Genomic DNA, 13,439 nt, shown 5'->3' with positions numbered 1-13,439 from the left:
AGTGGACGGGGTTTCAGCCAAGGCTGCTCTACCAACCCAACCCACTATACATTTACAAATATACATGCCCGAACCAGGCACCCTTACTACCACAGTCCAGTTTCAACTTTACTGCGCCACACGGGCAGGCCGGTGATCCCTTTTCCTGTTCTGTTTTTGTTTTGAACCATCTGTGTACCACTGCCTAGAGCCTATCCTAAAGACAACTGGTTTCAAACCCATCAATTATGGCTACTCGGATATTGCAGGACTTCTTACCGTTGAAAACAATTTTTATCTTATTACTTATTTCGAAACACCTTGTATAGACATAAATTACGTTGGTAACACTGCCGATACTTTGAAGTTGGCAATACTGTTAGTCATAAACGGCGTCGTGTTTTGTGTTGTGAGATTAATAGAACTTAAATATTTAAATCAAAAGGCAAATGGGAGCAGTGGTTCACGAAAACGGAACACATGAGACAGATAAAAAGAAAATTCCATTTAGAAAAGTAAGGAAACAGTTCCCAAATCATCCGTTTAACGGCAATCGAGCGCCATCGCTACTAACAATGAGACATCGTATGCCTCCTCCACGTCTTTTGCCGCCACGAATGGGTCCACCGGGAATGCGACCGCCTCCGCCACCGTTTCGAGGTGGACCACCCATGCGGCCTCCGCTACCACCGCCACACATGATTCGCGGTCCCAGAATACACGGACCTCCGCCACCGATGGGTATGAGACCTCCTTTACCGCCGCCGCCCGGCATGCGTCCCCCTCCTATCAGACCACCTCCACACATGCGTCCGCCAATGTTACCGCCGCCGATGATGGGACCGCAGCGACACTTCCGACCGCCCCCGATGCGCCGAATACAGCAAGGCAAAATCATGAAGAAGAAACGGGTCTTTAACGAGATAGATCTTACAAAGCCCTGGGTTAACGAGCAGATGAGAGCCGAGTTCGTCAAGAAGGAGGAACTGCTAAAGGCGGCGAAAGAGACGCGACAGTCGAACGACTGGGCGATATATCGAGGGCAACGCGATCGATGCAACGACATGTACGGCGCCGCCAAGATGGAGTACATCGGACACCATCCCGAGGAGGTGCGTATTCCTCAGCTCGTGCCCCCAGCTATGAATGTGCCTATTTTGACCGCACCTATTGATTATACGGCAGATGTCGTGCTGTAGGTACTCTTTTTTTACTATCAAAAGCATTTGGGGCTTTATATTTATTATAATTATTTTCGATCAAAGTTTTTATCTTAAAATTGGCTGGATCTGTTTGCAGGATGTAAACAAAATCTTGGCAGAGACAAGTAAAAAATTACAGTCACAATAACGGGCAACCTACATTTATAATCATCAAGTCATCGTCTACTTAATGCCTCCAAAAATTTAGAGGGACTTGCACTGTTTTTTTTTAGAAATAATGCTTTTAGTTTGTTCAGTTGGTACAGCCGGTTTTTACAACATTGGCTTTTTGCATATTTCTTTTTGTAAATATGACTATATTCATTGACTAATTATCTGTGTTAGTATAGTCAAACGTAATTGTTTATTCAGTTGTAAAATGCACTGATTGTATTCAGGAACAATTTTCTAAAGTTCTTTAATTTTTTTTGTATTTGTATTAAAAACCTACACAGGGTTTTTTCTCTACAAACAATTGATGAAATGTATATATTAGATGAAACTAAAAATAAATAAATTTCGTAATTAAAGTTAAAAATTTTTTTCTTAGCTTGGCATGTAGTTACTGAACCAACTATCAACTATTATTCTCAGACTATCGCACTTTTGTGTGGTTTTTTTCAAATGTAAAACTGCATGTGTTGAAACACTTAAAAGGTTGATAATTGTGTTTGAAAGAGATTTTCAAAATGGGTATAAGTGTAGGTGATTGTTAATTGTTTTATTGGCTTACCGACTTGAGGCCCATAAGAGATATTACTTTTTTGCAACACTGTAACTTTCATGTACCCATTTTTTTTCAAAATTGCACTTGTCATGTAAAAACACTGGTACTCGTAAGTAATTATGCAAATTAGCAGAATAGGTACATTCTGCGCAATATGAGAGCAGGTAACCATTTAGGAAAGCGTATTCATGGGAAGCAGTTTGGTGCATAATTTCTGCAACAACTTTCCAAATACTAATCAAAGAATCGTAAAAAATGGTCCAATTTGAAGTTAATTAATTTTTTGAATTTTAAAGAAATTTACAGAAAGTTGCTGCTTGCTGAGTCACTGGATCCAGAATTATGTAGTTGTAAAAATTAAAACAATCGCTGAAGTATAATGGTAAATGTCAGGTCCACAAAAACAATTGAATAAAAATATGAGCCGCAATTGTTTTGACCTTCAGACTGTAAAAGGAGTAAATCTATTAAACAATTCGAAAATATTATACGCGTACAACCATAGATATAAATATCAATCGATCTAATGAAATTTTATAAAACCAGGTAATTGAATTAACCACGCGAAGAGGTTGGGAAAGTGGATTTGCCTCTGGTCTTTTCCAATTTCACTGCATGCCCTTTGGGTTGACTAATGCTCCTGGGACGAACTTATTGGGATTTCTGGTATAACTCAAAAAAACTGGCCCCACAGAAAATAAAGCTGAATTTCCAACTTCGGGAAAACTGAGTTTCAAATTGTATTGTAGGTCAAATTGTGCTTGTTACAGAGTGTCCCAAATGAAGTGAGTTTATATGGGTATCGTCGTATTATTGGAGATATCAGTCCCGGTTCTATGCTATTTATGATAACTTATTTTTCTATAATTTGTTACCTGTTCCGGTTTTCTGTATATAATAATTTTCAGCTCCAGTTTCAATATTTTTTCCGGTTCTAGGGGTATATTTATTTTTTACCGTGTTTTTTAGCTTCTGATGCATTTCGCGCATGTTCTTCAACAACCGCTTGCCTGTTTTATAGTACCTTTATTGGCACTACTTGCCCTGCAACAGCATAAACATTTTTTAAATGTCTCATCGTCTAATTAAAGTTTAATTGTAATTGTAGTTTTATTAAGTAAATAGTAAGTAAAACTCTTTCATTGCACACCAGAAATAGTTGAACCATAATTATTTTTTTGTTTAAAGTGATGGATATTTCACTGGGCAAACTTTTGTACATGTACTGTCGAAATTGGCAGTACTTGGTGTACTTCCCCTGTCCTGCCAAAAATATTGTGTACAGCTTGGTACTACTAGGTACTGCTAAGTCTTTCTGATGTACTACCCGGTCCTGTTTGCATATTTTTATGGTCCACGAAGGGATGCCCTGTGTCTATACCTCGTACTTTTCAGGGTAATTCAATATTTTTCACAAAAGTACGTACCCATTAATGAATTACATGTTTATGCACCGGAGTAGGCTGTGATAATAAAAAACAAAAAGATGGGCGAAGGTAAATAGTGTCGGAAATGAATTATTTGCTGCAAGTTCGTAGTATAATAAGAACTACGAGGTTTAGACACAGGTCGTCCCTTATAAAAATTGAAGAGAACACAAAAGTGTGAACAGTGAATAGTGAAATAAAGTAGTAGTTCTATTTAAAAAAATGGCACTATGAAATTCGGAAAATTCACCATTTCATTGTGAACACCCTGTATCACAAAATCCAACTTTTTCATTGTCAAAGTGTTACCCTTTACTAGGATTAACATTACTGTTCAAATTTATTTTTTCAAAACACAAGGTCGCTACGATGTATCAAAGTGAGGGTTGCTTATGGGAAAACAATTAATAAGATGACAACATATAAAATATGCAGGATGTTCTATGTGAAAAAATCAGTTATTTATTTACACCCTAAAAATGGAACACCCTATACATTCAAAAATAATTTCTTCTTTAATAATTTCAACCATCTGACATTTGCACAGAAGGATTTTTTGCCAGGTACATATAAGCTGGGAAAAAGCGACCCACTGTTGTAGGACCTTGTATATGTTATATATGTGTTATATACCAGGTGATTCATTTATCTTAGACGATTTAATAACTTGTTGGGATCACATTTTTTGGTTTGATACAAAAGTTGTTCAATTCTAAGAGGGCCAATCGGTAGGATGGCCTTGATCTGGACCTTGAAGGCGATTTCAACTTCAAAACAGTTTCTTATTTATCAATTGCACATGTACAATTTTAACTCCCATATTATGACCACGTATAAGAGTGCCATTATGTACACGTGTGTAAATGATATAAAAAATTATGAAGGAAATGGGAATGCATGGTCCTCCCAATGTGATATATGGTACTGCTCGGTCCTGCCAGTGTACTACCAGGTCCTGCGTATGTACTGCCTAAAATTTGTATACGTACTACCATTGTATATTTAAGGTGTATATACAATGGTACTACCAGCTTCGGTTTAAAGTGTTTTCAGTTAAGAATTTTCTGATTAGAAGCTTTTCAAAGTGATGCCATCTCATGTTTCATTCTGGCACCCATCGGATATAAGTGCATCGCGCCCCCTGGACATTACCCAATGTACTAATCTTAAGTGGAAGCTATAAATGAATAAACACAGGCACAATAAACCTTTTTTTATGGTTTTGTATGCAGGAGTTTATCGAGATAGTCCAGCCGACATGTAGTTTCAGATAGAAAAAGGTCAAAATTTAATAAAACTTTGGGATGTTGTTTAAGGATGGTTAAACAGTTTTTCAAGTGCCAAAAGAGAAGGGGGGGGGGGAGGGGAAAATGTTTATTTCCCCTTACATCCTACGGCAAAAGAATTTTTATATACTTTTTTGTATGAGGTTTTGTTGAGGTATCACAACCTACACTCTTTGGTATGATTATACTCGAGATTATACTAATATTTTTCAAAATGTTGAAATGACCTATTCTGCGGTCAGCGTTTTTTATAGATTGGTCTTAGTTACTATGGATACAATAAACAAAATTTTCCATGAATCCATGGCCTACTATTTAAAAACCGGAAAAAATAATGTTTTTATTTTTGGTGTATGGCTAAAATTTAAAAAATATAGACTGTGATACATCAATGTACCTATTCATGAAAAATAATACAAAAGATTGACGTGAAAATATACAGGGCGTTGCATTTAAAAAATACCAACTTTAGGTCAAATCTTAGAAACAGTGGTCCAAGAAATTTGTTTGACTACGCCACTACGTAAAAATATCTAAAATAGACAGTTTTTTCTATCTTATGTGGGTAGTAAGATATGATAACGATTAACTTCCCAAAAGTCAAAACTTTTCCTTTCACCCTGTATCTCAGAAACAAACCCGGCCCGTGTGGCGCAGTTCAGTTGAAGTTAGTGCTGTTTGGTGCTCGAATATTGTGAGAAGCACCTTTTGACAACTAAAGAGCACTAATGTAGCACTAACTGTTGACATATTTTTGTCCAATTATTTCATGTGGGCGGGGCCAACTTCACATGGGTCTTCAAATGTGCTTCGGAGGAACTCAAAAAAGCTCTTCTTGAGTTGGATAAGGACAGTATTTCTGTGACTATGGAGGGAACTGAATGGTCATTTATTTCTCCAGCCAGTCCCCACATAAGTGGAAGCTGGAAACGACTTGTTAATACTGTGAAAAGAGGCACTTTGGGCTGTTCTTCATGATACGGTTCCAATGGAGGAAGTACTGAAAACCGTAATGGCGGAAATAAAGCACGAGTGGCAAAGTGGACACAAAATGGATCACCATGTGCATCATTTTGGATCATAGTGTGTCGTGATCAACGTAAGAAACGGCCTTTGGGGAGAGTATTGAAAGCTTTTAGTGAAATATACAGTTGGCCAATTGTGAAATTTGGAAAGTTTGAGCTTCCAGAAAATGTGGAAGCATAGGTACCACCGAAATAAACTATTTTGTGTTTTGAAATGCTTTCAAAAAGCGGGGGGGGGGGGATCTTGTAAAAACTAGTATTGTTATGTCATTTTTATATTGGAGATTATTACCGCTTTAAAGAATTTTCCTGAGCATTCTCTCAGGTGGTCCTTCGAAAGTGTTAAAGTCATTGGACTGCTCCGAACATAAAAAAGACCCTGACTGCCATAAAATGCATTAGCACAGTTTGACTTACATTTTGAGTTGTCTGCGAGATTGTTATTTTTTAAAGGCAATTGTTTTTGATTTATTGATTAAACAGCAAACAAATTCATATCATCTAAAGGCAGCCTGTGCCTGGCTTCCACCCTAGTTTTGGGGATGCTTGCCTCCTAACCACCGCTAAAGTTAAACAGCTGTCTCCACGCACTGTGTGGACTGGATTATTAAAAGAAATGTCACTTTATTTTATATTCAGAGTTTTTACATGGCTGGTGCTGTACCTTTCCCGTGCAGTTCTAAAAAGGTGTACCACTAAAAAAAGTTCGTAAGTATGAGGTACATCCGCTTTTTTATTTTTTAGCTCATAATTTTCACATCAAGACACTGTGGGAAGATCATTGGAGATCTCAAATCACTTTGTTACGTTTGCACTAGAGTTTATGTAAACATTTCCAGAGGGAATGAACTAACACACCTTCCTTAAACCAAAAAGACACTGGTTTATAACCTTTGCCGGGTTCCCCCCCCCCCCCATCGCTTGTGTAACACATCCATGCCTCAGAATTCGTATAACAACATGGTTGCAATTTTAAGGTTGGGAGGATTGCAAGTTGGGATCATTCATACTTTGCTCGAATCTCAATCGTTATAATATCGCAATTGTAACTAGGGTCACCAATTGACCGACGACGACGAGGACGTTTTAAGTAGCGACGAAGACGATGAAACGAGAGTGTGCGGTATAGAGGACTGTACGTACACTGCGCATACGCGAGATGTCGATACTCACATCAAAATGCAACACTGTACAGGCCTCTACGATCGCATTAAAAATGTTAGCACACCCGAAGATATAAACAAATGGATCACCGAGCGTAAAAATCGATTTCCCACAAAGGAAAACATCGAGAAACGCTACAAGATGCAGGAGGAAAGGCTCAAACGGGGCGAGCGTATTAAACATAATCGGCACAGGTTCGATCAAACGAACAAGACAAGACGTATGTACCGAGCCTTCTTGATATTTTACTAACCTTTCCTCTTTCAGTAATCGTGCAAAAACCTGCTCCAAAAGTAAGAAAAGTGAGGAAGCGTCAGACGAATCTACCGGTCACAAACCCATCTCTCATTCAGGACAAATCTGGTTGGAATGGTAATCTGTGTCCGTTTCCGGGCACCCGCAGTTTGTACCAAGAGGCATCCGAGGAGGAAGGTGAAGAATTTGACGATGCGGAATGGGGAGAAGAGGCACCCTCAGAAAATGTTATTCCATTAAACAACGCCCTGGGAAATTTAATAACCGCTTATAATTCAGAATCTGACGATGAAGCTCCTCTAGAGCAAACAATTGAGAGGACGTGTGTCGAATCGGTTTGCTTTTCCGAGTCGAAAATCGTTGTCAGAAATGAGCGCAAACGTAAACGCCATCCGAAAAGGAAGGTGACTAAGAGTAAAAGTCAGAGTGAACGCCCTGTATATAAAAAACGAAGGGTTACTTTATTGGAACGATTGTTGGCAAATGAAATCATTCATGAAAGGAATGTTCTTTTGCAGTGTGTTAGGTACATTGTTACTAATAACTTTTTTGATCCTCCACCGAGTGGCACTGGTGTCGACAGTTGCCATTCAAGTTGAGTTGGTGTGTACCGAAACTACTTCACTGTACTTTGTTTATTTTAATAAAATGTCATAAATTGGAAAATCGTTGACTGTGAAACTGCATTTAAATGTCAGGTAGATTTTTATTCCTTTGGGCACAGTCACGCCATACCTGGACAGTGACAATGCCAAGTTAGACGGGCTTCATCCATAGTACAGTAACGTGCGGAAATTTGCTCCTTCATTTCGAGATGTATCACATTATAACGAAAAATTGTAATTCCGATTAAAAAACAAATTTTGTCTTTTGCATTTTTTATTTAAACGAGGTTCTTAATAATAAAACAGGTTAATTTATGATTTACATAAATTGCCCTTGTTATAGATCATCCGGTATATGAACGGTTAACTATAGAAGTAGTTACAATGTTCTCGAATAGTTCAAATATCACAGATAGACATGACAACGTTGTATACGTCGTCGTCTGTGCACCACATATTTAACTAATTATACTTCATTGCTCTCTTTTTCATTAACTTTGTAGATCGTCTACAGGTAGTTTGGCATAAAAAAATACATGGCAAGTCGGACCTAATTGTCCATACTCTTTGTAAATCTGAACAGAATGAAAGTAAAACTCCTAGCACAGTTCATAATTCTTCTACTATGCCTGGTTGTTTCATGCGAATGGTTCGTGTATTACGTGGTACAACTTCAGGTAAATAAAAGCACGTACGATAAAACACATTGTAAAAGTAAGTTTCTAGTGCGATTGGCCCACTATAAACTCCACTCTATCAGTTCAGCACAATAACGAGAAGGCTTTACGCACGATGGTTTTTGCAGACACGCACTTGTTGGGTTCGCGTAGAGGCCATTGGTTTGATAAACTGAGACGAGAATGGCAAATGTATAGGGCTTTTCAAACGGCGTTAACCTTGCATCGTCCCGACGTTGTGTTTTTGTTAGGTGACATTACAGATGAAGGTGATTATTGCAGTGACGACGAGTTTCGGTACTACGTCAAACGATTCGACAGTCTCTTCGCGACACCGTTCGATGTTAAGATATTCGTCGTCGCCGGTAATCATGATATGGGGTTTCATTATCGGTGCGTGTAATCGAAGTTTCGTCGGTTTTTTATTTGGGTGCTTTCAGAATTACGCCGTATCTTAATAAGCGTTTCATATCTGGGTTTAACGCTTCCGCCGTGCAGTTTGTGACATTGGGAGGCAATCACTTCGTTCTAATCAACAGTATGGCTTTGGAGAGGGACGGCTGCTTTCTGTGTAAATCTGCCGAGCTGCAACTCGCGCAAATTGAAAGTAGGTGAGAGAATAAATTAACCGGGGTGCTAATTTAATGGTTTGATTTTTTTTTTAGAGAAATTGAACTGCCTTAAAAGCGAAGGAAACTGCCAAAGGGATAATTTAACCTACAGCCGACCAATTCTCATGCAGGTTCGCATCCGAGATCTCAGAGGAACGTGCCAATTTCGGTGATTTTAGCACTTTCCGCTTTACAGAGAGACGGACGAGGTTTGTAATGAGCCGGATGAGGCGCCGTTTCCCTTGAAAAGTAAAAAGTATAGGGAAGGATGGGACTGCCTTACAACGGGTTCCACGTATCAGTTACTGAAGCAAATCGATCCTAGAGTCGTGATATCTGGTCATACGCATTACGGTTGCACGAGAAACTTGAGCAATGGTAGAGGGGTCGAATTTACGCTTGCCAGTTTTAGTTGGAGAAATACTAATACTCCCAGCTACGGATTGGTAAGATTGCCAGTGTTGTCTGTTTGAAAGTAATTTTGTTTTCTTTTTAGTTTGTATTTGAAGCGAATAATTACGCTTTTTCAAAGTGCTTAATGCCACGTGAGACAACTGTGATTATGTGTTACATTTTGGGAAGTGTAAGTTTATTGATTTGGCTTGTATATGCAATTTATTGTTCTTATAGAAAACGCAAATTTAAGTACCAATAATTTGTATTTGATGTAATTATAAAAGTGATATGTAGGTACTTGACAGAGATTTTATGACAATATATGTAAAAGTAAACAATAATTACTTCATTTGTATTCTATGTATTTTATTATTAACAAAAGTTTTATGTTGAGGAATACCAGTTTTCTTTTTTGGAGCCGATCTATGTGTCTATACATACTGTTTATGAACTCTATAAAGTGGAAGGTGCAGTCTGGACTGGATGCTGCAGTTGCATTTATTAAATTTCGCATTGTTTTTTTTTGTTGTAAAAGTACATATATACGGATTACAGAGGTACGATCACCGACTGATAATCGGAAGCTGACAGCCACTTAGTTAGGCAACCAACCATACACTATAAAATGGCAATGTACTTGTTATTTTTTATTGCGTTTATATCAAAGCAATGACGAAGAAACGCCGAAGCAAAGACGACAATGGGTTCATTCTTTGGGTCCTGGAAAGTTGGGGGTCTAAATACGATAGGGAAGATGTAGCACTGTTCTGCAAAGGATTAATAAGACGTTGCTCTTCTACTTGGCATTGGGTACTCTTTCGACCACGATTAGGTACTATGAACATTGCACGTAACACTTAAGAGACTTTGGAGAGCGTTATAGTAGTGTGTTTCCAGAGCTACTGAAAATTCAAAGGGCTGTAACTTTTGAACTAGTAGCCCAATCTTGGTAGGTTAATATTAAAATAATCCAAGCAGAATACATTGTGCTGACATCTGTCTTTATTATTGGGGAGTAACATTTTATTCATTACCACCATTATTTTAGTTGGAACCTACACCTCAAAGATGTCGCCACACTAATTTTGTAAAGTACTTTATGAAACTAACGTTAGATGTCAGAGCGTGGTTTTTTAAAATTTTTGAAAACCATAGATATATGAAGTTTTAACCTCAAATGCATAATTAATGTTTGTTTATATTATAGTCAAAAATTAAACTTTGTTATCATTCCTTTCTCGCTTACAGGTTTAAATTAGGGAACTGGCTACTGGGAGTGACAGGAAAGCGGCAGACTCAACCTTTGCGGAATATATATATACTGTTCGCTCTGGATCGTGCAATCGAATACATGTAGTTCTCGATGGATGAGAAACGTTAGCATTGAATTCAGACAACACAAATTGAAAAGGGAAATGCTTTGTAACCAAAACAGGAGGACACCGTGGAGAACTCGCAGAAAACCCATTCTAATGCAATTCAAACTTCTCAAGGTTAAAATCGGAACGATTATATGATTGCAGCAGCTGGCGGTGGTGCGAAGCTATTCTTTAAATAATTGAGCCTGGAGTTTATTTGATAGAACTACAGTTATAGAAACGGTAGTGAAATTGGCAGCGAAATAAGGCAAAAGTGTTACGCAGTTTGCAATCACGAAAAAATGTGTTGTTTGTGCGATCTTCGTGTGAATGTTGTTGTAAAACGGTTCAGTTTAATGTACCTGTTATTGAAATTGTTCTTCCAAGGGCTTTAAATAAACTCCTATGCGTAAGAAGTTACAAATTGCAAAAATAAATATGTTTTCTGTTCATTGAGCATGATGTGTTGCCTACAAATCGGGCTACACAAATATCGAGTGCTCATTTTCAAACTAGGGATTTGCTTGAATCTCGCCAATCTGCCGTTTTTATTGAGGGTAAGGAGGGCCTCCACGAACGAATGGCCCAGGGCCCCGAAAAACTTAAAAACGGCACTGCATTTAAGGAATAATAAGTGCAACGTTGCTATTAATGGCATAAATTAAAATAAAATTTTAAAAGAAGGTGCGTACGTGGGACATCTCAACTAGACTTCTAAAACTATAATTGATAGAAAGTGTATCGATTACATGGAGATGGCGCACTAGTACTTATAGTATTTAATCTATCTATTCAAATTGCTCTACAGATCTTGCAAGACTCTGTACATTTTGAACTGCCATTTATTCAGACTTCTCAATCAAAAGTTATAGACTAGCTACCAATTTCGAAAGAAAATACAAAGTGCTGTAACTTTTGAACTAGTAGCCCAATCTTGGAACTGTTTGAAATTATGGATTCTACAGGCCACATTCTATAAGAAAATTTTTTTCCCGGTCGATCTGAGACAATTTTTTCTTCGGGCCTCAAAAAATGGCAGTGTACAACCTTCCTTTTTTACCAAAAATCGACTACACCAACATTTCTCGGGAAAACACTTTTTCTTACTAATTTTGGTGCGTAGAATCGAAAACAATTCGTGCTTTTTCGATCAGACTTCTCAATCAAAAGTTATAGACTAGAAACCAATCGCACCAAAGACGCTCGAGGAAATGAAATGGGAAGCAGCTAGGAAAGGTCCGGAGACTATCGCCTGTCTAGGAGTTACTGATGGAGCTCTGAAAACAACGCCAACAAATAATACAGAGATGCGTAATGGGTTCCTCTAGACTCTAGCTAGAGGAAAGACAAATAGAAGCTCGTTCAGGAGTTGATGATGATGCCACCAGTTTACTATCTTCGGCACTTTACGTTAAAAATAAAAATGCAGAAGCGTCCCAAGAGCGTCGAGCTCAACTCCTTGTTACGCACTATAGTGAAACTATTTTAAATAGCTCAGAAAACTCAACTGCGTTTTACGCCATTAGCGATATTATTATAATATATCAAATATCAACATTTTCTAATTTATTATTTTCAATAAAGCCTAGGTACTCCCGAGCATTAAAAAGTCTCTCTCATTTATAATCTCCAACCCCACTTTCCTTAGAGATACAAATGAGGTAGCTCTCGGCAAGATCTTACGGTCAAAACTTCAAAGAACATTTGCGCCTCAACGGAATGTCGGAAGAGGGGTCCATCAAAGGAAAGGTGTGAGGCCGGTCAAAACTTCAAGGAACATTTGCGCCTCAACGGAAGGTCGGAAGAGGGGTCCATCAAAGGAAAGGTGTGAGGCGGCGAGGCGGTCTATCAAAGGGACCGGTCAAAACTTCAAAGAACATTTGCGCCTCAACGGAATGTCGGAAGAGGGGTCCATCAAAGGAAAGGTGTGAGGCGGCGAGGCGGTCTATCAAAGGGACCTGTCAAAACTTCAAAGAACATTTGCGCCTCAACGGAATGTCGGAAGAGGGGTCCATCAAAGGAAAGGTGTGAGGCGGCGAGGCGGTCTATCAAAGGGACCTGTCAAAACTTCAAAGAACATTTGCGCCTCAACGGAATGTCGGAAGAGGGGTCCATCAAAGGAAAGGTGTGAGGCGGCGAGGCGGTCTATCAAAGGGACCTGTCAAAACTTCAAAGAACATTTGCGCCTCAACGGAATGTCGGAAGAGGGGTCCATCAAAGGAAAGGTGTGAGGCGGCGAGGCGGTCTATCAAAGGGACCTGTCAAAACTTCAAAGAACATTTGCGCCTCAACGGAATGTCGGAAGAGGGGTCCATCAAAGGAAAGGTGTGAGGCGGCGAGGCGGTCTATCAAAGGGACCTGTCAAAACTTCAAAGAACATTTGCGCCTCAACGGAATGTCGGAAGAGGGGTCCATCAAAGGAAAGGTGTGAGGCGGCGAGGCGGTCTATCAAAGGGACCTGTCAAAACTTCAAAGAACATTTGCGCCTCAACGGAATGTCGGAAGAGGGGTCCATCAAAGGAAAGGTGTGAGGCGGCGAGGCGGTCTATCAAAGGGACCTGTCAAAACTTCAAAGAACATTTGCGCCTCAACGGAATGTCGGAAGAGGGGTCCATCAAAGGAAAGGTGTGAGGCGGCGAGGCGGTCTATCAAAGGGACCTGTCGAAAACTTCAAAGAACATTTGCGCCTCAACGGAATGTCGGAAGAGGGGTCCATCAAAGGAAAGG

The 13,439-nt window shown here is 39.1% G+C and overlaps 2 protein-coding genes across 2 annotated transcripts; both read left to right on the top strand.

Annotated features, from left to right (window-relative positions):
• Nucleotides 1–344: 344 nt before the first annotated feature.
• Nucleotides 345–7,731, top strand: LOC116170289 (nuclear fragile X mental retardation-interacting protein 1-like). Its single transcript, XM_031486570.1, has 3 exons — nt 345–1,091; nt 6,700–7,030; nt 7,078–7,731. Exons 1-3 carry the CDS (start codon nt 429–431, stop codon nt 7,662–7,664), a joined length of 1,581 nt encoding a protein of 526 aa, XP_031342430.1. The 5' UTR covers nt 345–428; the 3' UTR covers nt 7,665–7,731.
• Nucleotides 7,732–8,096: 365 nt separating this feature from the next.
• LOC116170290 (metallophosphoesterase 1) lies at nt 8,097–9,709 on the top strand. The gene is made up of 6 exons (XM_031486571.1): nt 8,097–8,347; nt 8,397–8,740; nt 8,788–8,954; nt 9,013–9,089; nt 9,138–9,404; nt 9,455–9,709. The coding sequence occupies exons 1-6, from the start codon at nt 8,255–8,257 to the stop codon at nt 9,611–9,613; spliced, it is 1,107 nt and encodes a 368-aa protein (XP_031342431.1). The 5' UTR covers nt 8,097–8,254; the 3' UTR covers nt 9,614–9,709.
• The last annotated feature ends 3,730 nt before the right edge of the window (nt 9,710–13,439 follow it).

The sequence above is a fragment of the Photinus pyralis genome, unplaced genomic scaffold (genome assembly GCF_008802855.1).
Source record: "Photinus pyralis isolate 1611_PpyrPB1 unplaced genomic scaffold, Ppyr1.3 Ppyr1.4_LG5, whole genome shotgun sequence".
In the NCBI taxonomy this organism is placed as follows: domain Eukaryota; kingdom Metazoa; phylum Arthropoda; class Insecta; order Coleoptera; family Lampyridae; genus Photinus; species Photinus pyralis.
The sequence above is the reverse complement of the archived record's forward strand: the minus strand, read 5'-3'. Positions and strand labels throughout refer to the sequence as shown.